At 40.7% G+C, this 24,156-nt stretch overlaps 2 protein-coding genes across 17 annotated transcripts in view; one reads left to right on the forward strand and one right to left on the reverse strand.

The window, feature by feature from the left end:
* Positions 1–1,250: 1,250 nt before the first annotated feature.
* Positions 1,251–24,156, reverse strand: part of LOC143661361 (uncharacterized) — a 63,212-nt gene continuing 40,306 nt past the window's right edge. For 6 of the 16 annotated variants that reach the window (XR_013164532.1, XM_077134912.1, XM_077134914.1 and 3 more), the window contains 3 exons: positions 17,221–17,384; positions 4,474–4,509; positions 1,252–4,325 (listed from right to left, as the gene is read on the reverse strand). Coding sequence is in view for 9 of the 16 variants with exons in the window: in XM_077134912.1 (XP_076991027.1) it covers positions 4,260–4,325; positions 4,474–4,509; positions 17,221–17,384 (266 nt within the window). In the remaining 7 variants the exon portion in view is untranslated. Of the gene's footprint in view, positions 4,326–4,473; positions 4,510–17,220; positions 17,385–19,773; positions 19,916–24,156 lie in introns of all 16 variants that reach the window. The other 10 variants (XR_013164535.1, XR_013164531.1, XR_013164534.1 and 7 more) reach the window with 8 other exon arrangements.
* The window catches only part of IL18RAP (interleukin 18 receptor accessory protein), a 32,898-nt gene continuing 15,797 nt past the window's right edge, over positions 7,056–24,156 (forward strand). Inside the window, 5 exon segments of the mRNA XM_077134901.1 lie at positions 7,056–7,195; positions 9,643–9,820; positions 10,283–10,604; positions 10,701–10,884; positions 18,888–19,038. Coding sequence (XP_076991016.1) covers positions 9,751–9,820; positions 10,283–10,604; positions 10,701–10,884; positions 18,888–19,038 — 727 coding nt within the window. The 5' untranslated portion in view covers positions 7,056–7,195; positions 9,643–9,750.

Below are 24,156 nucleotides of genomic sequence, written 5' to 3' on the forward strand. Positions count from 1 at the left end.
TTCTCCCAGAACACAGGCAGTCCCAAATTTCTATTTTTCAGGTAGGACACTGGAAGATCCTTCACTAGGATTCTGGCAACAGACCTCAAAACACTAAAATCTGAGGTTCCCAGGCGTGGTAGCCAGGTCACCCCACTGTTCAGCCCATGGTCAATGAGCCTCACCTTTGCACATGTCGTTTTTTTGTGCCCGGCTTTTTTTCACTTTTTTGAAAACTTTTATTATGGAAAAATTTCAAACACGTACAAAATGAGATTATAGAAATCTCTCTATATCCATCATCAGCTGCAACAATTACAATAGATGACTAGTATTGTTTTATCTAATCTCTGTCCCCAACCTCATTGCAGATTATTCTGAAGCACATCCAAACACCATATCATTTTATCCATAATATATCAGTATATATATATGTATTTATATAAAGTAAGAAGGCTTTAAAAATACATAACCAAGATACCATTATTAGAGCTAAAAATACATACAATTTCTATAACATATGAAAAGTGTACTTGATAATAAAATTTTCCCAATCATCTCAAAAAATTTTTATATAATTTATTAGACTCAAGTTCTAAATAAGGTCCATTTATTGTGGTTGTTGAGAACCTAATCTATAGGTTCTCAACTCTTTGCTCTTTCTTTATAAATTATTTGCTGGAGTAACTAGATCATTCTTGTTGTAAAATTTTCTGTGTTTAGGATTTGCTGATAATATTACTGTGGTTTGCTGTTTATTTCTCTATACTCTGTTTTTCTTGTAGATTGATCTTTAGACCTTGAAGCACAGTACACTGGCAAGACTTAATAGGTAGTATAGGGTGGTAATATCAGAATACAATGATAAAATTGCCTAGATACATTTGTGGGGTGTAAAATATTGTTCTCCTAGCTTCTTTGTTCATTAGCATAAACCCTTATATAAAGAAAAAATTCTCCTCTTCAATTGTCAAATTAATCTAAGATAACTTTGTCCAGGAGAGAGACAATAAACAAAGCATTCTCTTCTAGCAATTTTCAAAATAACAAGTTGGTTCTTTAACATTTTCCAAAATTGACATAAAGTTTTTATATCATTCTAAATTTTATATATTATAAATAGATTTGAACTTATTTAATGTGTTCTAACACATTTCAGTTAGTTTTCCTGTCTCTAGCCAGAGGGAGCCTCTTCAGGCCAATTCAAGTCTTTTGATACCACTGCAGTATTTCTTTTTATCATTTCCTCTGTTTTTTTTTTTTTCTGACAATATATTCCAGGTTTAGCATGCTCTTTTCTAGTCTGAGACACGAAATTGGCCATTTCTTCTAAGGAGACCTGGTTCCTTTCATGGGAGATTATATTTAGAGATCACAGTTTGGGTAGTTGGTTGTTCATTGTTACTTGGTTCATCGGTGTTTCTAGACTTTTTAAGTAGATAGAGAAAGGAATACATACGCATAAATAAAATACATTATGAATACCTTTGGAATGTTCAAGTCAAATCTGGGATTTCAGGTTTTACTTAACTTCATCAATTTTGTAACTGTAACATTTCCATGAAATAATCCCAGTCCCTAATGACAGCTACGCAAGAATTCATTTGCTTCATTCCACAATATCCACAACTTTCTTCGACTAATAATACTAATACAACCATCAATATTTTGATGATTAGAAAGAGTTCAAGATTTTGGGGGTACTCTCTTATCTCTTGAGAATGTCTCACTGTGCTATATAGTCCAGCTGCTATGCTCTGAAGTCATTTGGAATGATTTACCTCAATGTAAGACACTTACATTCTCCCAATGCCAAACCCACCAAATAAAGATACATTCAGAGAAATCTAGTTTCTCTTTCTCTCCCCTCCACCTTTGTGCTCCTTTCTCGGTGGTTGGTTGTATATATTTATACTTAGCATATAGCACACTCAAAACTCCCTCCAAACAAGTTTTAAACTCCTGAAGGTCAGGACATGTACCATCTTATTTGATCTGTGCAACAACAGTTTCCAGCAAAAGACCTAGAATATAGTAGATGTTAGAAGATGTTTGTTGGATTGGACTTACAATTTTGCTCTCTCCCTAAAAATTATTTATCTCTCCCTAAAAAGTGGGGTCTTGAATGATTGAGATTGTTTGATTTATCCTTGTACCACATTTCTGATGCAATAATAGACCCACATGAAATGGTTGGAAAAAGGAATGCACTCAATGGGACATTTTCATTTTACCCAGCAATTTACTCCAAGTGAAAAAACATTCATTAGTCTCAATGGTAACATGCTTCACCTATTTATTGGTGAATAGCAAACCACCCCAAAACCCTATGGCTTCAGCACTGGGTTTTCTCAGAATTCCGCAGTCTGGGCTGGGATCATCTTGTTAGTTCTTCTGCCTCACGTTGTACCTGCTGGGGCAGGAATATCCAAGATGCTTCACTTGAATGTCTGAAGCTGAGATGGTGGGAACAACTGGGGTCTGGCTAGGCGTCTCTCCCTCTCATGTTCTCACAAGCTGAACAGCGTGGCCTTCCTTACAGAGAGATGATCTCAGGCATGCGGACCTCTTACATGGTGTTTGGCTTCTAACAGGGAGGAAGTGGAACAAAAGACCTTGTGAAAACTAGGTGTAGAACTGGTACAGCATCACTTCTACTGCCTTTGTTTTGTCAGACCAAGTCACAGAGTAACCCTAGATTCAAGGAGGAGGAAAACAGACCCTATCTCTTCAAATGAGAAGCAAAATGTGCATATGGCAGGATTTGGGGAAAGGGGAGAGAGGCAGGGTGGGAGAGAAGAACTGATGACAGCCATTCTGGGAGACTATCTCCACGAATTCCATAGCAGGGTATTTCCTTCTCCTGCAAGCCCTACTCAAATAATATCAGGTGGTCAAATTCACGTTAGGATACACATCTCCAAATAACTTCAGACTCAACCTCAAAGGCTACAACAGGATCTCTGAAACTTCATCTCCAGTGCCCCAATTCAGTTAAATTGTGTTTAACTCAACAGTTATTGATGACCCATTATAAACACTACCTATTTTTAGTTTTTTCTTTTCTTCTTAGCCACACTTCTCCCAAACACCCAAGTCAGCTGCCTCTCCTTTTATGCTCATGCTGCTTCCACGTGATACCATATGCCCAGAACTTTGCAGGACTGACATGTCTTGGAGCTACTCCAGTTGCCTCCCATGGAATGTCTGAAAAAAATCTCAGGTCTTCTTGGAATCCTAGGCATATTCAGGAACCGGGGGGGGTTATTTTTGTTTTTTTTTTGTTTGGGCTCATTCTTGGCTACAGTTGGTCAATCCTTTGTTATCCTCCCACCTTCACCTCAGGCAAACAGTTATTTTTGCCTTCATCCCAAAGGAAACTTCGTCTTCATTCATGCATTATATTATTCTCTAGTTTTGTGTATAAATGGGTTTGGAACTCTGAAGTACTCAGATATATGACATATCAGCCTTACTTCTTAATAGAATTCTAGCCTATTGAGGGAGAATGATATCAGAGCTTAAGTAAGATGCTTCCTAGACAAAGTTCTTTATGACCATGGTGGTCTCAAGAGTATTCAGAGATACTTGAGTGACTTTAGTTGCTCCTTCAAAAGTACAATGTGTTTCTTAATTAAATATTATATTTTGAAGGTTTCCTTTAACAAATAGGTACCAAAAACTCTGCTGAGTTTAAACCTTGAGTTGATTTCCTTCTCTGTAAACAATAAATTGTTGTTGTATGGAGGGTGTTGGAAATATTTTTTTTCTCTTTTCCAGAATGAAAAAACTAATCATGAGAAAGGTTTTAGCTTTCATCTTACAGGTTATACACTGGGGAGTGAGTCAATTTTACAAAAAGTAAAAAAAGAAAAAAACCAAGCAGCAACCCACAGTTGAGAAATTGAGTTGAGGGCTAATGTCTTTTACAGGAAATTCCTGTAAGGGAAACGGGCTTACTCACTCTTTCAACTAAACCCAACCACAAAGCTTCATGTAGTAGAGCAGGTTGGTCAGAGAAGTTAAGCTGCTTCATCGTCACAGCATTTCCTTCTACTGATAGAAGTAGGTTAATTCGATTTTCCATGTATGACCATGCATTTGGTAGTATCAATAGGCATTTATAAAATACCAAAGGTTTCTTTTTTCTATCCAAGAATAACACATCATTTCTAAGCTTGTGTGAGTTAAATGACTGTTGTGTCTTCTCCAGGTTTCTCTCTGGTTAGGGAGAGATATATTAGGACTCATTGAAAATGGATATTCTCAGATATTCTTCTCTAGATACAAAAGCCGGCAGACAGTGAAATAACAGCATGAAGTTCCTTCCTCTTTTTTTCTCGGTCCTAAGAACAGGAAATAAAGGTAAGACAATAGTACATTTTTTCTCTCTAGATTTCCTAACCAGAGAATATAGGTTGAGAAATAACTTCAATAAATTTTAAAGTGATTTACAAGGGCAGGCCACGGTGGCTCAGCAGGCAGAGTTCTCACCTTCCATGCTGGAGACCCAGGTTCGAGTCCAGGTGGCTGCCCATGCGGAAAAAAAAAAAAAGATTTACAAACATAATTCTTTTTGTGCAATATTTTAGAATGGTAATCTACCTGTTGCACTACTAATCTAATTAACAAAATTTTCATCTCCATATATATTGCACTTTTTTCACTTTTTAAAAGTAAACAATTATATTATAAAATAAACCATATAATTATTAAATCGTAATTATAAAATAAACTTATCTATAATGTTTCGAGAACCTTTTGGGAAGATTCTAACAGTAGAGCAATTCAAGAACTTTGGTAAATTAGAATGGCCATATTGAGTGGGCTATAAGCGCTGAGAGGGCAGACACTGTACGCTTCATTTTCTGTAACCCCTAGGCCATGGGGGCTGAAGCTACGGCAGACCACTTAGGAATCACAGTCGTATTGGTTGAATTAAATGCTGTTACTATTATGCCAGTGCACATCTCTACAGGTACATGCAGTCCTTGTGGGAAAGAGGGACAAAGGGTCCTTTCTCAGGGTCCCTTCTGCATCATAGTGATGGCCTTGAAATTTGTTTGTCATATAGATTTTGATTTATTAAGTCTTTGGGGGAGCCAGAAATCCATATTGCAACAAGTGTTCCAGATGATTCTCACAATCACCAAGTTTGAGAAATGCTGACCCAGGCAAACACGCAATCTAGAAAAGCCCCAGGCAGCCTGAGATCCAAGCCAGGACATTAGGCAGCAAGCATCTATCCTGTCAAGGCTGGATGGACATTCCTGGGCTGGAGACTGCTGGGAGGGGCAAGTCTATGGTAGTCAATTTGCTATAGGTTGGACATACAGACAGCGGGATATTACAATGTTAGAGCTGGATAGACCTTTGCCTTCACCTAGTCTGCTGGTCCCAAGCCTAGAAATCTGTATTTTAAAAAAAATACAGATTTCTAGGCTTACGCTCAGAAAAATCTGAACACTAGCTCTCAGACACAGTAACTACGGATAGTGTCCAAAAAATTTATTTTGCAGATAAGAAAATTGATGTACAGAGGTCAAGTGACTTAATTAGAGATGCACAGCAAGTTAATGGGCAAACCTAGATTGACACCCATTCACCCATTTGTCCCAGCTCCTAGAGCATTTGTTCATTTACTTAGACGACAGAAATTGATTACCATGTATGCATCAGGCATTGTCCTTGGGTCTGTGGATAAGATTTTTGAAATAGGTTCACTCCAAGTTAGTGGGTATGAGAGTACGAAGCTCCCAATCTGGTGGGTATATGAATAATATGTGTAACATAATAATCATCATGTGGAGTGGATAACTTAGCTACAAGAAGTTACTGGGCCCTGTCATTAGCCCAGGCACGGTTCCTGAAGAAAGGTCACGGGGCTGGAAAAGACGGTGGCAGTCCTTGCTTACACGGAACTCATATTCCAGGAGACAACATTTCATCATGTTGTTTTAAATATAAGATCTTTACAGACAATAGTGTGTGCTGAGATGAAAATAATATAGAAATGAGTAATGAGGGCGATGGCTGCTGGCGGGTGAGCAGGCAGGGGTGGGCGTCCTTTTCCAGGCAGTCTAGCAAGGGCTCTGAGGGAAAATTGAACAGAGAAAGAGCACAAAGTCAAAGACTACGGGGTTTCCTACGCAGCGCTGGGGATTTGGCTGTCTCCTGGCTGCTGGGGGTTCATCGTGTTTAACCGTGAGTACGGCAAGCTCAGGCTTGCTTTCCAGGGCGGCTGCTGGGGGCAAGTGGAAACTGGAGGCTGGTGGATGGGTAAAGGAAAGGAAAGCAAGGGGCGGGGGAGGCAACATCTTAAAAGACAGGTGGTGGCCCTGCTCTGCAGTCTTCCTGGGATGCGTCGTCGCGGAGAGGAGAAGGTGACCGGTCCCACCCGCCCCGCGTCCTGCGGCTGGCGCGTGCTGAGCCTTGCAGGACCGCGCCACCGCCTTCCCCAGCGTGCCCGTCTCTCCAGACATGCCGTGACAGTAGCCAGGTGGCAGAAGCCCGTTCCCCACCCTCGGACCCGTCCGTGCCTCTGGCCATTCTGCTGCTTCGTGAACTTCCTCCTGGGTCTCTCACTGGCAGCCCCTGCTACTTTGGTGACTGTCCCTTCGCAAAGTCTTTGTGCTCAGATCTCCCCCAACTTTCACAGTGATCAAACACTGTCTCTTTAGAAAGAGCAGTTCTCCTTCTTCTCCACAGTTCCATCCCCTCCTCCCGCTTCACCACCAAACCCAACCTTGCCAGGCCTGGCCCCCAGGGGCTTCTGCCCTTATCTTCTAATCTCCACCTTAAACCTTTTCTGCCCTTCCTGTCAGGGTCACCACCTGGTCTGGCTCTTTCTCATCCTTTTGGATTTGTCATTCTTAATTTTCCAAGCTTCCTGACCCACCCCCAAATGCTGCTGTCTCTCGGGGTCCAGGTGCCCTCTCCTCTTCCCCCAGGTCACAGACACTGCCTGGGGACTCCAGCTGCCTTTCGCCCGGCTGCGCAGTCCAGACCCCTCTCACTCCCACTCCACACACACCTACATGCCACTGAGGTCTTCTCAGCGGATGCCCAAAGACACCTCAAGCTCAGTGTTTCCGTTTTTAGGAAAAAATTAATTTGCATGTATGAAAATAATACTGCCTCCACAGGGGACTGAAGAGGCAATACTGGAGACATGGTGTGCATGTGTTGGGATTTGGCTGGAGATGACTTTTAGAAGGTGAGAAAAAATGGAGATACCTGGAAAGAAAAACCCTGGGAACATGGGGGATGCGGCTGCAGGAATAGCCTGAGAGGGCAAGGAGTGAGAAGAGCCTACGTGACTGGTTAGATGTGAAGACAGAGGGATGGAGAGACAGAGAGAAAGTCAGACAGAGGGATAGAGATAAGGACACAGACAGAGAGATAGACATATGTGCAGAGCCAAGGAGACAGAGAGACAGAGAAAAATGAAGAGATAGGGAGATGGACAGAGGGAGAAAGAGACAAGGTGATGGAAAGAGAGACAGAAATAGAGACAAGAGACAGAGAGAGAGACAGACAAAAAGAGATATTTGGTCAGCTATCTGAAAGCAATCTTTAAAGGATTTTTAAAGAGATTTTTAGAGTGTTTGGCCATGTGATACTCAGTGAACCTTAATTTTTCCTTCTCCCTGTCTTTTCTCTCTCCCTCCCTCCTTCCTTTCCTCATTCTTTGTAGATTTTTTTTCCTATCAGTGCACTTCCAACCTCCCCCCTTGTTTCCTTCAGTCAGTCTTATAATTGTCTATTTGCATGCTGAGCCCTCCACTCTCTGATGTATTCTTCTTTTTTTTTTGACATTTTTATTGTATAGTATAACATATATAAAGCAAAGAAATAAAAAAGCAATAGTTTTCAAGGCACTCTTCAACAAATAGTTACAGGACAGATCGCATAGTTTGCCATGGGCTACATTATGATCCTCTCACATTTTTCCTTCTAGCTGCTCCAGAATATAGGAGGCTAGAGAGCTTAAACTTTTTTTTTTTTGTCACCACAATTGACTTTTTTCTTTCTTTTGTTTGTGGAAAATAATGTTTATACAAAAAAGCAATACATTTCGAAGCACAGCACCACAATTGGTGGTAGAACATATTTCAGAGTTTGACATGGGTCATAGTTCCACAATTTTAGATTTTTATTTCTAGCTGCTCTAAGATACTGGAAACTAAAAGAGATAGCAATTTAATGATTCAGCAATTATATTCATTTGTTAAATCCTATCTTCTCTGTATAACTCCACCATCACCTCTGATCTATCTATCCCTCGACTTTCGGGTATTTGGGCTATGGCCATTCTAACTTTTTCATAGTGGAAGATCTGTCACTAATATGAGGTAGGGAGATGGAACTATCTGATGGTCTAAAGAGAATGGGCCTCTAGGTTTCAGGACTTATCTGGTCCAGGGACCCATCTGGAGGTTGTAGGTTTCTGGACAGTTACTCTAGCACATGGAACCCTTATGGAATCTTATATATTGCCCTAGGTGTTCTTTAGGATTGGCTGGAATGGTCGGGGGTTGACAGGTTATGATAGGTAGCAAGGTCTAACTGAAGCTTGCATAAGAGCAATCTCCAGAGTAGCCTCTCGACTCTATTTAAACTCTCTCTGCCACTGAAACTTTATTAATTACACTTCTTTTCCCCTATTTGGTCAGGATGGAATTGTTGATCCCATGGTGTTGGGGCTGGATTCATCCCTGGAAACTGATGTACTCTTAAGGAAAGGGGCAGTGTTATTCCTTTCATGTGTCCTAAATCCCATGAAACAGGTTGACATAGTATGATCATTTTAGGGGAATTTTTATCTGAAATTCAGGGGAAATTACATTATTCCTTTAACCCTCAAAGGTAGCACATAGATTCTTTTTTATGTTAGTGATGATAGTTCAGAACTCTAAGTGGCACAAACTGTTCTATAGCCAAGTTTTTTATTGTTCTGCTTAAAATAAAATTAAATGATAATCAAATATCAGCTTCCTACCCCCAGTCCCTATATATCTCTCATCTCTTCAAAGTGGTATGAGAGTTCTAAGGGGTATCTAGAGTCCAGTGGGGAGATTCCTGGAGACCACTCAGCCACTCAGCCTCCCTGGAGGTGAATTTGCTCCCTCTGAATTTCAGTCTCAGCAATGAACCCATCCGTTGGCGTCTTTCCCTTTCTTCTTTGGAGCATGGAGAGACAGACTTCTTCCATTCTCTAATGGTTGTAACCAAACTTGCATGCAAATATTCTTAAACTGTATGCATCTATGCATTATCTCTAGCTTCCTCGATTGTGGAGCATCTGACCTGCTACTTCACCTTGGCTCAGCTTTTCAGGAAAATTTTCACTTAACAGTTTATAAAGTACTCATGCAAATATACATACTAGGGGAGAACAATGGGGGAAAAAAAAGAATGCCACAAGGGAAAAATGTCTACCAGAGAACATACTGCATGGTTCCTGGGTCCAAGGCAAGCAGGGAACTTGTGATGCTCCCCTTCCTTTAGATGTATAAGAACTAATACCTGTGAAGGGAATGTGCCACATGATTTAATGGGCCGCTACACGTGGAGCCTGTTTGGGAAGGACCTGCCCTCTCAACGCTTCCTGTGTGACTTGTGTTTTGATCATTGGTTCTGATTTCTCCATTTCCCATTTAGTGATTTGTAGAAATGAAGTGGGTTCTCAAGCTGAGTCTGAAGCACTATGGCCTCTCCTCTTGCTGAAGGACGGACTTATTGAAGCAATGAAAGGACGGACAGAGAACAATGCTTTGTTGGGGCTGGATATTTCTTTGGCTTGTCTCAGGAGAGAGAATTAAAGCATTCAATATTTCAGGTAGGGGTTTTTCGCTTTTCATGTTGAACTGTGAGCTTTGTGGTCAAAGTTTGAACTGCCAGATAACCTGATACATCAGCAGTAGAACATACTAAAACATGACATTTCCTTCCTGCTTTTGAAATGGGAGTAGGAAGAGAAACTATTGGGGTGAGAAGCTGCCAGCTGGTACCAAGGGCTGGTGGCCCAAGCTCTTTACTGGGAACAGCTGAAGAGAACAACCAGGGATCCAGGCATCTTTGTCCTGGGTTGGGTCTGTCAATGCTGTAGGACCCCTGGAAGGTGACTAGAGTGTAAACTCTTTTCTTCCTTCCAAGTGGGGCAGGAAAGAAAGATATATAAGGGAGCTTAATCTCTTGTTAAATTGAGTACTGTTGTAGAGAAGTTAGAGTTTCATGCTCTAATTTATTTCTGCTTCATTCTTTTTCTTTTTCTTTTTTTTTTTTTTTTTGTGGTTTGCAGATTGCTCCACCAAAAAACACATTTGGACATACCATGCCGGGAGTAAGGAGAAGTTTGTCTTGTTTTGTGATTTGCCAGAGCCCCAGAAACTCCATTCCTTCCAGAGAAGTCAAAGTTCACCAACGCAGGTCCCACGGGACATACCCTGCAATGGTAGCAGGGACCTATCTGATGTCCAGTGGTTCCTCCAATCTCCAAACGGAGAGGCAGTAAGGGAAATCACTACAAACTCTCCTCACATCATCCAGGACAAGAGTGCCCTTCAGTTTTTGACCATTGGGATGAAGGATGCCGGGTCATATATTTGTAGACCCAGGGTTAGGTAGGTTCCAAATTCATTCCTATCTGAAAGCGTTTCCAAATCCTCTATTACCTGGATACAGCATCTACATTCACTGGACCTTATTAACTTTCCTAGGAACCCTCAGGATGAGGCCTGTTGTGTAAAGATCATCTTAGAAGTTAAACCCCAGAAAAATGCATCCTGTGTGGACTCTGGATCACATAAGCAATTCCTTCTTCTTGGCAGCACCGATTCAATTTATTGTCCCAGTCTCGGCTGTCAGAGTGGCACACAAAGTCCAGAGGTGACCTGGTATCAGGTGAGAATACGTTCTCTGAAATTGATCAAAGAGTATTTTTTTTTTTTGCATGGACTGGCACTGGGAATTGAACTCGGGTCTCCAGCATGGCAGGTGAGAATTCTGTCACTGAGTCACCATCGCACCGCCCAAGAGTATTGTTTTAATGATAATATCTCCATAGTTACTTCATAGCAATGTAGGTTTGAGACCCTGAGGTCTAGACTTCCAAAAGTCTGGCTCCATTCCCATAAAGGCTTGACTGTCTAAAGTAGTCTTTTCCCTAGGTAGCCACAGAGCTTCATATTCCAATATTAGACCCATCCTTTTGATCAATGTACCAATGCCATAACAATTTTAAAGTTCAAATATAGGGCATATGAGGTAAGACATAAGCTTACTAATGTCTGCTAATGCAGAAGGCCAGATGAGTTCTATTAAACTGTCTTTGGAAAACTGTGGCATTCCTGAGGGGAAGAGAGCACAGAAGCAAGTAAGTTTTGAAGGATCTGTGAAGGCAATAGAAGGAGACTTGAGTGCTTTCCAAAGAGAGCACCTCTAGGAGGAAAGTCATGGCAAACTCAAGGAGGCATCGAGCTCTAGGTGTCTTGCTCAGATGAGACGGGATTGAAGGATTATACAGCTAGAGAGCAAAAAGGAAGAGGGATGAGAGAAAGCAAGTTTCATGACAGTGTCTACCACATATGAGTAAGCTTTCATAATAAAAGCTCTTCAGATTTCATCATTTTGTGCAGTTTCTCCAAGTGCTAGCTTATATATCACTGCTACTTATGTCCTGCTCAGATGAGACGGGAGTGAAGCAAAAGCTAGAGAGCAAAAGGGAAGAGGGATGAGAGAAAGCAAGTTTCATGACAGTTTCTACCACATATGAGTAAGCTTTCATAATAAAAGCTCTTAAGATTTCATCATTTTGTGTAGTTTCTCCAAATGCTAGCTTATATATCACTGCTACTTAAGCATCTTGTCCAAAGCAACTCCATGTCTTCTGACCTAGGGGGTAGAATCTGGAAATAGTTTAAATTGCCTCCTACAGTTGCAGTCGTTCTTTGAAGTCCAATATTTTGCCTTAAAATTTCAGGCAAAATTTTTAATTTGACTTCATGATGTACCTGCTTGCTAATATGCAATTATCATTTTTAATTTCCACCGATTCAAATCAGAAAGGTAGGCCACACTTCTCCAGTGGTTTAACATACTCTGAGCGCAACAATTAGAGACTCTGGGTTTGCAATTTACCATCTTGTGAGAAGCCATTTTCTCACTTGATCAGGTTCTCTTAAGATTCCATGAGCATAGGTGGACAAGTACTTTTATCTCAGTTATGGAAATGGATATACAGAGAGGGTGAGTGATGTGCTCAAGGACTCATATTTGTATTTAAAAGTGACACTGGCCTCAATAAAATGCCAATTTAAGAAAATTTCATAACCTCTAAAATGAGGTTAGTAAGACTTGCCAATGGTTCTCTTCATTATTTTCAGTTCTCTCTCAGGAACAAAATCTCCCTTGGCTCAAAAGTATCTGTGATTCGGCACAACATGCCTCTTACTATGTCCACGTTAGCTGTTCCTAGGTCAGTAAAGTAGAATTGACCCCAGTTATTGTGGATGAAAATGCATTTGAATTTTCAGTGGTTGTATATCTGAAATGAAAGTTATTTTCACTTGCAGGTAAGTACAACTCACATAGTCATTGTCAACCCTCTGCATATGTCGCTTGCCTGAGCTAAACCCTAAAGCTGTATGGCATTCACAAAAGGAAGTTTTGTTTCACTTCCCTGAGACCTCAGCTGCAAATATCAGGGTGTGTTTCATGGTGAACGTAGAGCTGTCCCACAAGTATGTGAACAGTGAATGTGGTTAGACTCGTACCTTCTGACACAGATTTGAACAAGTCATGGCTCAGTTTATGTTTCATGAATTGCACTTGCGTGCACATGTGCCTGCACACACACACACTTGCACACACACACACACACACACACACACACATAGTGACCTGGAGGTCACAAACTTTATGGAAGTAGTGTAGCACTAAAAGTGAAGACAGTAAGCAGGAAATCACACCCAAGGCCCTTTCCTTCATGCTAATTCTAACATACTTGGGTGAATGGGTCACACCTGAGTTATCTCACAACTGATGAAGCTAAAACTGACTGAAAGGATGAAAACGGGGTGTTATAGAATTCAAATGAAACTTCTGGCCACCAAATGAGTTGAGGGTCCAGGCAAAATAAGTTCATGGACTGGGTGTCTATGAAGGGCTCCAAAATATTTTCAATAAAAAAACTTTAGACATGGATATTCTTAAAGTATTGAACAACTGAGAAGTCAGAACTAAAATAAGTTATCTGCTATTTATTCTAAGAACATTTTCTTTATAATTTCTAAAAATATAATGAAAAATAGCTTTGGCTGTTTTAGACAGATTTAATTGTAAATAAATGAAAGTTAAATTTAAGAGATGACATTTTATGATCTTTACTCAAGTAAATCTTTAACATGAGGCAAAATTATAAGGAAGGACAGTGGGAGAGGCTCTTCTTGAATCACTTAGGCATCAAAATATGGGTGTCAGTGACCTAGCTGTGACTCCTGCCTGTAAGATGTGTCCCCTGAATAGCTTTTCCCCTGGTGGTTTAACACAATCTCACTCATACATCACAGGGTTGACATCACTGCTGGGTTGTTTCTGAGCCCCGTGTGCCATGGAATTTTTGCACATATCTGCCACTTCTCCTTCTCATTTCCTTTTGGCCTCGATTTTATCGTAACTGGAGTCTGTCGGCTTTCTGTGAGCTTAGTGACATGGAGAAATAGTGAGCACGGTGAAGCTGGCTAGAACCAAAGACTAAAGTGAGTCCAAATAAGGAGGGAGTAAAGACAATGCAGATTTGATTTTTGAAACCCATTCCATTGTCTTCACTCTGAAACTTCAGGCCTCTCATAATCCTGGGCAATTTCCTAACATCTATTGACCACAGCATTCCACATTTTGTTTGAAACTGAAGAACTATTTCCTTCCTTGTTCTGAACAGGTTCTTAATGCAGTTTACAATTGTACTAATGTTCAGTCTGCCTCAGTATACAGTTGATTCATTCTGAGTTGGTGGGCTTGTCTTTTTCATAAGAGTTGCAGGATCGAGTAGAATTTGTACTCTTATTCATGATTTAACATTTTTTTCCTGTTAAATTCTAATTTATTATAATTTAACAGGACATGTTGCACATGTCAGAGATTGAAATTCTGATTTCAAAATTCAACATATTAACCACCCCTTATGCTCTGTGAGGCCTGTGGATAGGAGAAGCATGCATGACATGTCTTCATTCAAGCTTCTATAAAAATATTGAACAGGTTTGCGCAGAGGATAGAGTTCCAACTGGTGACTCTAGAGTGATCTTTCTTCTTGTATATGATTCATTAATCCACAACTTGGAGGATATTGCTGCTCAATTAACTAAAAAAGTGCCCAAGTGGTCTATCATTCAGCCCAAATCTATCTATTTTGTTTAACAAGGAGATCATGAAAGTATTTTCCAAATGACTCCCTGTAGGATATTCCTCTGAGCCTCTGGCCTAATCCTTCTATCATGGGAAGAAATGAGATAACTTTGTCATGATGATTGCTAGTGAATGCAAGCTGACTAATATTAACCAACACTTCCTCTTCTAAGTGTTCATAAATGGTTTGTTTAGTAATTCATTCAAGAGTTTGGGAATGGGTTGACATCTAGCCCGTAAGTCTGTAAGATCTAGAATGTACTTTTTTCCCATTCAAAGATGAATATTAATACTACATTCATGAATAAGTAGAATGGGGTCAGTTGATGATTAGAACAAGAGCTTATGTGGCTACACTTAGCAGGAAAGAGCAATACGGGTATGAGAGACAGAAAGAAGAAAGGTATATTCTGTGAATGGTGAATGGTTCAGCATAGCAGAAGCTAGAGTTCTTGAGAGGTGTAGTTAGAACTAGAGCTAGAAATAAAGGCTGCGGTTGGGTTATGGGGCTATTAGGACTCTGTTGATGAGTATGAACTTGCCAAGTGTGAGTCTCAACTCTAGGAACAGGAAGATGTTAGCAGATGCTAGTGATAATTTCAAAGAATAAAATAAAAGATGAAATGCTTTGACTATGGGATGTAGAAGAGATGACTGTAATATTTGGGTCTTTCCGGCTCAAATGCTGCTAATAGCAGTGACCGAGTTGGGGAAAGTAGAAGTTAATTTCAGATAGGGGTGGAAGGAAAGTGATGTGCAGATCTGGACACAAGTCCACGAGGGAGAATATTAAAGTAGGCATAAAAAGCTGGTGTTCATGAGGGAAGACAGGACTAGAGATGTACAACTGGACTAGGAGAAGCCCAGTAGCAGCCACTGTGCTGCCCACTCCCATAGGATACTACAGAGTATACGTGGTGCCCCCAGGAGTGGTCGAATTGCCAGGGAGTACAGAGTACAGGAACTTGACAACATTATGGAATACTATTATAATTGTCCAAAGTTGTAAGGTCTTTTCTTTGTTTTTCTCTTTGCTTCATACATACCTCTTCAAGTCCTTCTTACTCTCCTTAGCTATTTTTGCACATCTCAGTTCTTTCTAAGATTTAGTTCATAGTGGCTAAACTGATGGATATTCCTCCTTCCCTATTTTGTTCATGACTCTTCCAAATCTGAGCAAAATAAAGAAATCCCTGGACAGCCACGTTGGCCTCTCTGTTTCCTGTTAGAATCTTTTGTGATTATATTATTAAAATGTGTAACCCACTGTTCTGGGCACAACTCGCTTCTTCCTTACCTCTCTATTTTTTAATGTTGCTTTTGAATTCTATCTCACAAAGTCTTAGTGATACATAATAAGCCATACGTATTTCTTTATGAAAAAAATCTGGCCTTCTTTATTTCCCATCTTCCACAGTGCCTCAGTTGAACTCAAAGTTAAGGCTCTGCAACCTCACTTTCATTATCGTATGTGCTATATTGCATACCTCCACTCCAAGTTCTGTTTTTTGTATGTTATGTTTTATCTCTCAATTTCCCTCCTGTGCTCTTCAGCCTCCTTTGGATGGCTTCTTGATCTTTGAGATTACTGATATGTATTTAACCTCATCTTTCTCCACCTCTTGGCTTATTTTACTTCTGACTTATAGCCATCCTCTCTGACCCTCCTCTTAGCTTCCCTGCCAACCTGCAGGAAATTTCTTCTTGAACCACAGGAACCAAACCAGAGACTTAGAGTACAGGAATCCTTACTTCCACTAGGGTGCAGGAAACGTAGAAATGGAAATTCTTTAATCAGAACACGGAACTCAGAGTCAGAAAAATTTATTTTGATTTTAGTTCTGTTAATAGCTCTGTGATATGGGGCAAAGCACTTACAATTCAGAGCCTCAGTTTTCTCATCTATAAAGTGGGAGAAACAGACTCTGCTGAAGCCACGTTTGAGAATTTTTGCATGATCATAACATGAAATGTGAGAAAGAATTTTGTAATCTGTATGAATAACAGATTAATACTATTCTGTTATTTCTGTTTTTCATCTCTTTTATTTCAACCACAATGGTGAGAGATATGTTTCTGGTCTCCACAGTTGGAAATCAGAAGGCCAGTCACCACCCAAACATTATTATGCCTGCAGCTTTTGGGCTACAGGATTACTGGGACAGTGATACCTAATTATTCAACACATAGTTATTGAACCCCTAATACGTTCTGATCCCTACTGATACAAAAGTAATTATGATAGGCTTTGATTAAATTTACAAGAGCTTCCACTGAAGTTGACAGTCATTTCTGTAAAAATGTTTGACCATGTGACTCTTACATTTTAAAAATTCTCCTCTAATTGTACATTTTTTTCATTCATCATTTACAAAGATCTCACCAGGCCAGCTGGCTAGATAGTTCAGACACAATGATTAAGCATATTCTGTAGGCATCACCATTTCACCTTGGCCTTCAGTAAAAGCCCCTGCTCTCACCTCCAAATTCTAATTTCACTTCTTTCCTATATACACATTTTTTCTTTTTTTCCTTTTTTTTTGCATGGGCAGGCACCGGGAATCGAGCCCAGGTCTCTGGCATGGCAGCTGAGAACTCTGCCACTGAGCCACTGAGCCACTGTCACACCGCCGTCCTATACACACATTTTGCACCCAGTGTTCCTGAAATGGTACTCACCTGCAATCGATTTATTCCCACATACTCTTTGAGGCTCAGCTTAGGCTTGATAGCACATCCCTGCTCCCTCAGTGCCACTGAGCCACTGAGCCACTGTCACACCGCCGTCCTATACACACATTTTGCACCCAGTGTTCCTGAAATAGTACTCACCTGCAATCGATTTATTCCCACATACTCTTTGAAGCTCAGCTTAGGCTTGATAGCACATCCCTGCTCCCTCAGGCTGCTGCTCCTTGCACACTCTGCTATGGCTCCACAATCTTGCCTGCTCCGTGGCAGATGATAGCTCCACGTGGTCAGGCTGAGAGAGCTCACTGAAAGAGAAAGCATTTTTCCTTCCGTTCAGCATGTCTAGGGCCAGAGAGAAGACTTGGCACAAAGGTTGCTCTCAACCACTACAGAGAAACTGATATTTAAACACATAATTACTCCCCAGGGGCTACTTGTGAAAGTGGAGATCTGTGCTCAGTGCTCTGGGTAGTGACTAAAGCTGTGTTGGGAGCCCCTGAAGGCTTATTTCCTTAAGAGGAACCTTTTGGGTCGAGTGAAAGTTGAGCAGCAGTGACCCAAACTGTAAAATGGTGGGGGGGGGGGGGGCGTGCCCAAATGCACAAATGAGGAAATATTTTTTGAGGAATGGCATGTGGACACAGAGCAGTAGCAGGAAACAAGACTGGGAAGCAATGACAAGATCAGACCAGGAAGAACATTGGTCTTTATCCTTAAAGCAAAGGGGGTCACTGATAGATCCCAAGTAAGGGAGAGACATGTCCATAATTCTATTTAAGTGACAATGGGTCCATTATGAGTTAAATAATTATTTCTCAATCTTGAGTCATTTTCTATAGTATTTATGTACCACCTGTTAAATTGTTTACTTAATATTTTAACTTCCATTGTCCTTTTGTTAGAATTAAATTCATTTAAAGAGGAAACTTTATATTACCACCATACGTTCATACATGTGCAATCTATGTCAGCTTCCCCAAAAATGTAAATATAAATATTGTATCTGCATGTTTGTGTGTGTATATATATGTTTAAAGTCATCTAAGTACTTTCAACTCAAATTTAGAAAACTATGAGTTTTCTAGAATACGCTCAGGAGCAGACAGAAGAAGTAAATGCTATTACATCATTTCCTATACATTAGACAAAATGATCTATTACAAATACTGATCTACTCATGACACTCACAGCTTAAAATACTCCATGGCTCCCCATTGTTCCTTGGATAAAGTTCAAACTCACTAAAACTGTGTGATCTCAGTCCTGCTTCCAGATGCCCACCATCAACATTCTGCTTCAGCCAAACTGGTTTTTGTACTGGACTCTGCCATGCTCTTTCTCATCTCCTGGACCTCAACTACAATGCTCTGTCTATAATGACATCCTCTTTCCACCTTTATTGGACTAGCTTCTTCTCACCCTTTAGTTTTTGGTTTAGACTTTTCTTCCTCTGGAAAAACACCCAGGATTGGGCTTGGTGGGCCTCCAGTATGCCTCACTGCTCCTTTTTTCTCCATCATTCATCACAATGATGTGAACCACTCTCTGGAAATTACTGGGTTCAATAGCTGCTTGTGGGCTGATCAGGTTTGGTGCCCTGACTCCATACATAATGTAATTGTTTTAGAAAATGCTTCCCATTTCAAGAATCTTACAAATAAAGCTTTGAACACAATCTCTTAATGACTTAGGAATGCCCTCACCTCAGTCTGACCTCTCTCACTGGTTTAAATTGTGAAGTTTTTCTATAGGTGCAATCAATATTAACAAAAATTTTCTGCTTAAAATGTTATATTTTTTTCAATTAGAATGGAAAACTACTCTATGATAAAAGGAGCAACCCCATCCAAGTGGATGAAATTTATCTCCATCACAGAGGCATGTACGTATGCGATTACAGCCAGTCGGACAATACAAGTTCGTGGACAGTCAGAGCTGCTGTGGAGGTGCAAACCATTGGTAAGAGACCACGCTCAGTCGGACAGGACAAGTTCATGGGCAGTTAGAGCTGTGGTCCAGGTGCAATTCATCAGTATGCTTTGCTATTTGAATCCCAATTAAAACTCTTTTCCTTCTGATTCAGCAGCTTTTTTTTCCTTTAAGGAAAAATATTATAGTCACACCAGAGCAGTCATGCAGAACCTTATATATGGGGAAGGATCACTTTCCCTTCAACTCAGATTCCATCCCCAATGAAGGACGAGCCCTGAGCCATATTCAAGTTGTCATGCTCTGGATTTTCTGTGCATTGGTCCCTGGTTTTCTAATACATTTATTAAATATTTCAAACACAGTAATAATAGGTGACACCCATGCCCCATCCCTGCTTTAACATGCATTAACATTTTTCCCTGTGCTTAAAATCCCACACTGTTTTTAAAGAAATAAAACATTGCATACACAGTTTGAAGGTTATGCCCCCATCCCCTCCTAATCTGTCCCTGCCCAGGGATAGTAACAATCTTACAGTTAGTTTATATCATTTCTATTTATGTTTTCCTGCTTAATCTACGTATCCATATATCTACATATCCATATACTACACAATATTATTTTTTGTAATGTGATTTCAAACACATGGCATTCTACTAAGGAATACCTATTAATAGAACACAGTATCTATTAATAGAGCACAATATTGTTTTGTGCAATGTGATTTTAAACACATGGCACTATACTAAGGAATACACTCACTATTTTATATTCCCAGCAGCAATGAACAGACTCCCATTATTCCAATGATGATCTCAAGCTTTTTGAAGGGTGCCAAGCGGGGTTTCATCTCATCATATGCTTATTAGTCCGCTGGATTCTTCTGTGACTCGTACATTTTTTTCTTAAAAAAATTTTAAATTTTTATTTATTTTTTATTTTTTGACTTATACATTCTTGTGCCAGGCTTTACTTTGGGTTGTTTTTACTAGATTTGCAAATATCAGAATGAATAAACCTATATGATGTCATTAATTTAAGCCTGGCTTATTGAGTCAAAACTGAGTTAGTCATTCATGCTATATATTAAAGAGCCACAAAATGGTTTACTTAACTATTAGCAAATGTATTAATCAATTTTATCTCCTCTTCTAGTATTCCATGATGGAAACCATATAGTGCACCCTAAGACAAAGTTCAACACGCCTTCCTGCTTTCTGGCCCTTATACTTTCAACTAGATTGCAGGAATTGCAGTTTCCATTAGATTGGTAATTGGATGTGAATACACAGATTTTGTTTCTGAGAATTTGATGGCCTGAGTAATACCTGAGTAGAAGCATAACCACACATCACTGGGCATCTGGAAGCAGGACTGAGATCACACAGTTTTAGTGAGTTTGAACTTTATCCAAGGAACAATGGGGAGCCATGGAGTATTTTAAGCTGTGAGTGTCATGAGTAGATCAGTATTTGTAATAGATCATTTTGTCTAATGTATAGGAAATGGATTTTTGAGAGTGAGAATGAAGGCAAAGAAAAAGTTAGAAGGCTGCTGTGGTCAATCAGGCAAGAGCTAAAGGTGGCCTGAAGTAGGTAGTGGCAGTGGGACTGGAGGGAAGTAGAAAGATGGACAAAATATCCAGAAGACGCATCTGAAAGACTTGGTGATTGGGAGTGAGGAATAGGGGAAAAGCAGGGATATAAGAAGTCCACATTTTGGGTGGGCAGTGTGGCTCAGTGGCAGAGTTCTCACTTGCCATGCAAGAGACCCGGCTTCGATTTCCAGTACCTGTCCATGTTAGAAAAAAAAAGTCCACATTTTAATGAGAAACTAGTTGAACTTCTCTGTAATAAACTGATGGTAGTATATAGCTATAGGTATTGGTATAGGAGAACATATTCATGTTCTAAAAAGATGAAGATGACTCATTGCTTTCTGGAAGATAGATTTAGTGGAAATAGTGAAAAATTATTAGATTTGTGAGTCAACAGAACATGACGATGGACTCCATATAGACGATAAAAGAAAGGGAATGTAAGGACCCTATGGTTATCAGACCTGGATAAATTGATAAATGGTATTGTCATTTATCAATGATTTCTCTCATCGATACAGGGAAGGCTGAAAAAAAGAGGGCCTGAGGGGAAAATTAAGTATTAGTTTGAAAGGAATTTTAGTCATCTAAATCACAATGACTTGGATAAACATGTCTGGAGATGTTAGGGCTGGGAATGTTTTTGTGAGCACTCCACTTTATATGATATTTAATGCTAAAGAACAGAAAGAGACCACCTGGGGCATGAGTTTAGAGAGAAGAGGGCCTAGAACTGAGCCTTAGAGCATTCAACATTTGGAGAAGTTGAGAAGAGGAGGAGGATCCCCGAAGGAGACAGAACAGGGAAACTGTCCTAGAGATACAGGGAATAAAGTGTCTCAGGAAGGAGGGAGTGATGCTCTGCCTTAAAGTGATGAAGCCTGAGAACTGGTCATCAGATTTGGCAAGATGAAGAGTATTGTTTACCCTGCACGTGGATGTCAGTGGAAAGGTGTAGAGAAGAGTAATAGAGGAAGTGAAGTTCTTGATGCAGGAGAACTAGAATTTTTGAGGTCTTTAGTGGGAAAGAAGCCTAGAGATTGAATTGCACTACCTGTGGAGAGTATGGAGAATGGAAAGAACATGAGGGCAGATACAGGAAGAGTGCTGATATTTAAAAGGGGCAGAGAGGGAGAGGAGCCACCAAGGCCACAGAGAAGCGAATATGGAGGTGGAAGGTAAGGAAGAGACGACAGTAACATAGAGCCCAAAGGAAGAGAGCGTTTCAAAGGGAGCATGGTCAACAGTATCCCATGCTGCCAGAAGGTCAAACAGATTAAAACTCAGTTGTGCCTCTTGGACTTAGCTTCAAAGAAGTGAGTGATAACTTTAGCCAGAGACGTTTCATAGGAGTGGTGGGAACAGAAATTAGACTCCACAGTGAAGTAAGGGAGAAAATGGGCACAGAGAACTCCAGAGAATTTCACTGTGAAAGAAGGAGAATGAGTAAGAGAGGAATGTGAGCGGAATTTTTTGCCTTTATTAAGATGGAGAGGTCTGCACATGTGCATTTGCTGATGAAAAGAAGTTGAGAGATGGGGGGGTAGGGGGGAGAAAGAGAGAGAGAGAGAAGGAAAGAGAGGGAGAAGAGGAGAGAGGTTAAAGCTGCAGGAAAGAGAAGCTGTAATTGAGGGATGGAGATCCCTAAGAAGCAAGAGTGGACGACATTCAGAACCAAGGCCATGAATTTTCACCAACTAGGAGGAAGTTTGAGAGTGGAGGTAAATTCAAAAGTTTGTGGCAGAGCCTGAGGCCAGGATGGCGGCTTAGTAATGTGCACGCGTTTTAGTTCGTCCTCCAGAGCAACTACTAAATAACCAGAAACAGTACAGAACAGCTCCCGGAGCCATGACAGTGACCGGACACACAGCGTAACCCAGTCTGGACCAGCTGGACCGGCTGCAAGTCTCCAGAACAGTGAGTTCCCCAAGCCTCATGCACTTCCCCAAGCCATGCGCACTTCCCCAAGCCACAGTGGCCGGCGCCAGATGCCCCTCCCCCACAGGCGGCTTCCCGGAGGGAAACGAAAGAAACTGTAATAGTAGCAGAGACTGAGTCCAGCCAAACACCAATAGTGGCATTAATAAACAAATTCTGACTACTAAAAACAGGCCCCCAGCTCAGGCGAAACTGGTCAAGGCGGAGGTCGCCTATTGGGCTAATCGAAAAAGAGGAAAGGGGATGAAACGGAGCCTTCTGAGGCTATTTCTATGGAGGCTTGTCTGCCTCTGGATTCAGCGGTGAGGTTACACACTCTGCAACTGCCCCAAACGCAGAAACAGGCTGCTTTCAGGGCTGTCTCCCACTTGAATCTTCCCCACGGGAGGGGTGAAACACAACTCAGGTGGAATCCCTCTCTCAAGGAATTCAGACCCCAGGGCTTCACAATTTGAAGCCATTAAAACCAGCCTACAACCTTTCCTCTGTCTCCACCACGCCCCCAGCAGGGAGAGCCTTCCAAAGTTAAAGGAGCCACAACATCTTTTGCTGGTGGGACCTGCGGACAGACAAGTGCCACATACTGGGCAAGAGAAGAAAAGCAGAGCCCAGAGACTTCACAGGAAAGTCTTTCAACCTGCTGGGTCTTACACTCAGGGAAAACTGATGCAGGTGATTCCTTCCCCCTGAAAGGAGGCCAGCTTAGTCTGGGAAAACCTGGCTGGAGTCTGTAATACCTATGTAGACCCTCCTAAGGGTGGGGAGGGAAAAGGCACCTTACAAGCAGGACAAGAAACAAGAAAACAAGAACTGAAAAATTACCCTCTGTTAAACAAAACTTAAGCTAGAGGCCCAGAAAAAGCTGAACTGAAGGTCAATGAACAGATAGACAACAAACTCATCTAGTAAGAAAACCCTAGGTAAGATAAGTGAAAGCAATCTCCAGAATAAACTAATTAAGGTAATTAAATGTCCAGACGCCAACAAAAAATAACAAACCACACCAGGAAAATTGAAGATATGGCCCAGTCAAAGGGACAAACCAATAGCTCAGATGAGATACAGGAGCTGAGACAACTAATTCTGAATATACGAACAGAAATGGAAAACCTCTTCAAAAACCAAATCAATCAATTGAGGGAGGTCATGAAGAAGGCAAGGAATGAACAAAAAGAAGAAATGGAAAATCTGAAAAAACAAATCACAGAACTTATGGGAATGAAAGATACAGTAGAAGAGATGAAAAAACAGTGGAAACCTACAATGGTAGATTTCAAGAGACAGAGGTTAGGATTAGTGAACTGGAGGATGGAACATCTGAATTCCAAAAAGAAACAGAAACTATAGGGAAAAGAATGGAAAAATATGAGCAGGGGCTCAGGGAATTGAATGATAATATGAAACGCACAAGTGTACGTGTTGTGGGTGTCCCAGAAGGTGAAGAGAAGGGAAAAGGAGGAGAAAAACTAATGGAAGAAATTATCACTGAAAATTTCCCAACTCTTATGAAAGACCTAAAATTACAGATCCAAGAACTGCAGCACACTCCAAAGAGAATAATCTAAATAGACGTTCTCCAAGACACTTACTAGTTAGAATGTCAGAGGTCA

The sequence above is a fragment of the Tamandua tetradactyla genome, chromosome 17 (assembly GCF_023851605.1).
Source record: "Tamandua tetradactyla isolate mTamTet1 chromosome 17, mTamTet1.pri, whole genome shotgun sequence".
Classification (NCBI taxonomy): Eukaryota; Metazoa; Chordata; class Mammalia; order Pilosa; family Myrmecophagidae; genus Tamandua; species Tamandua tetradactyla.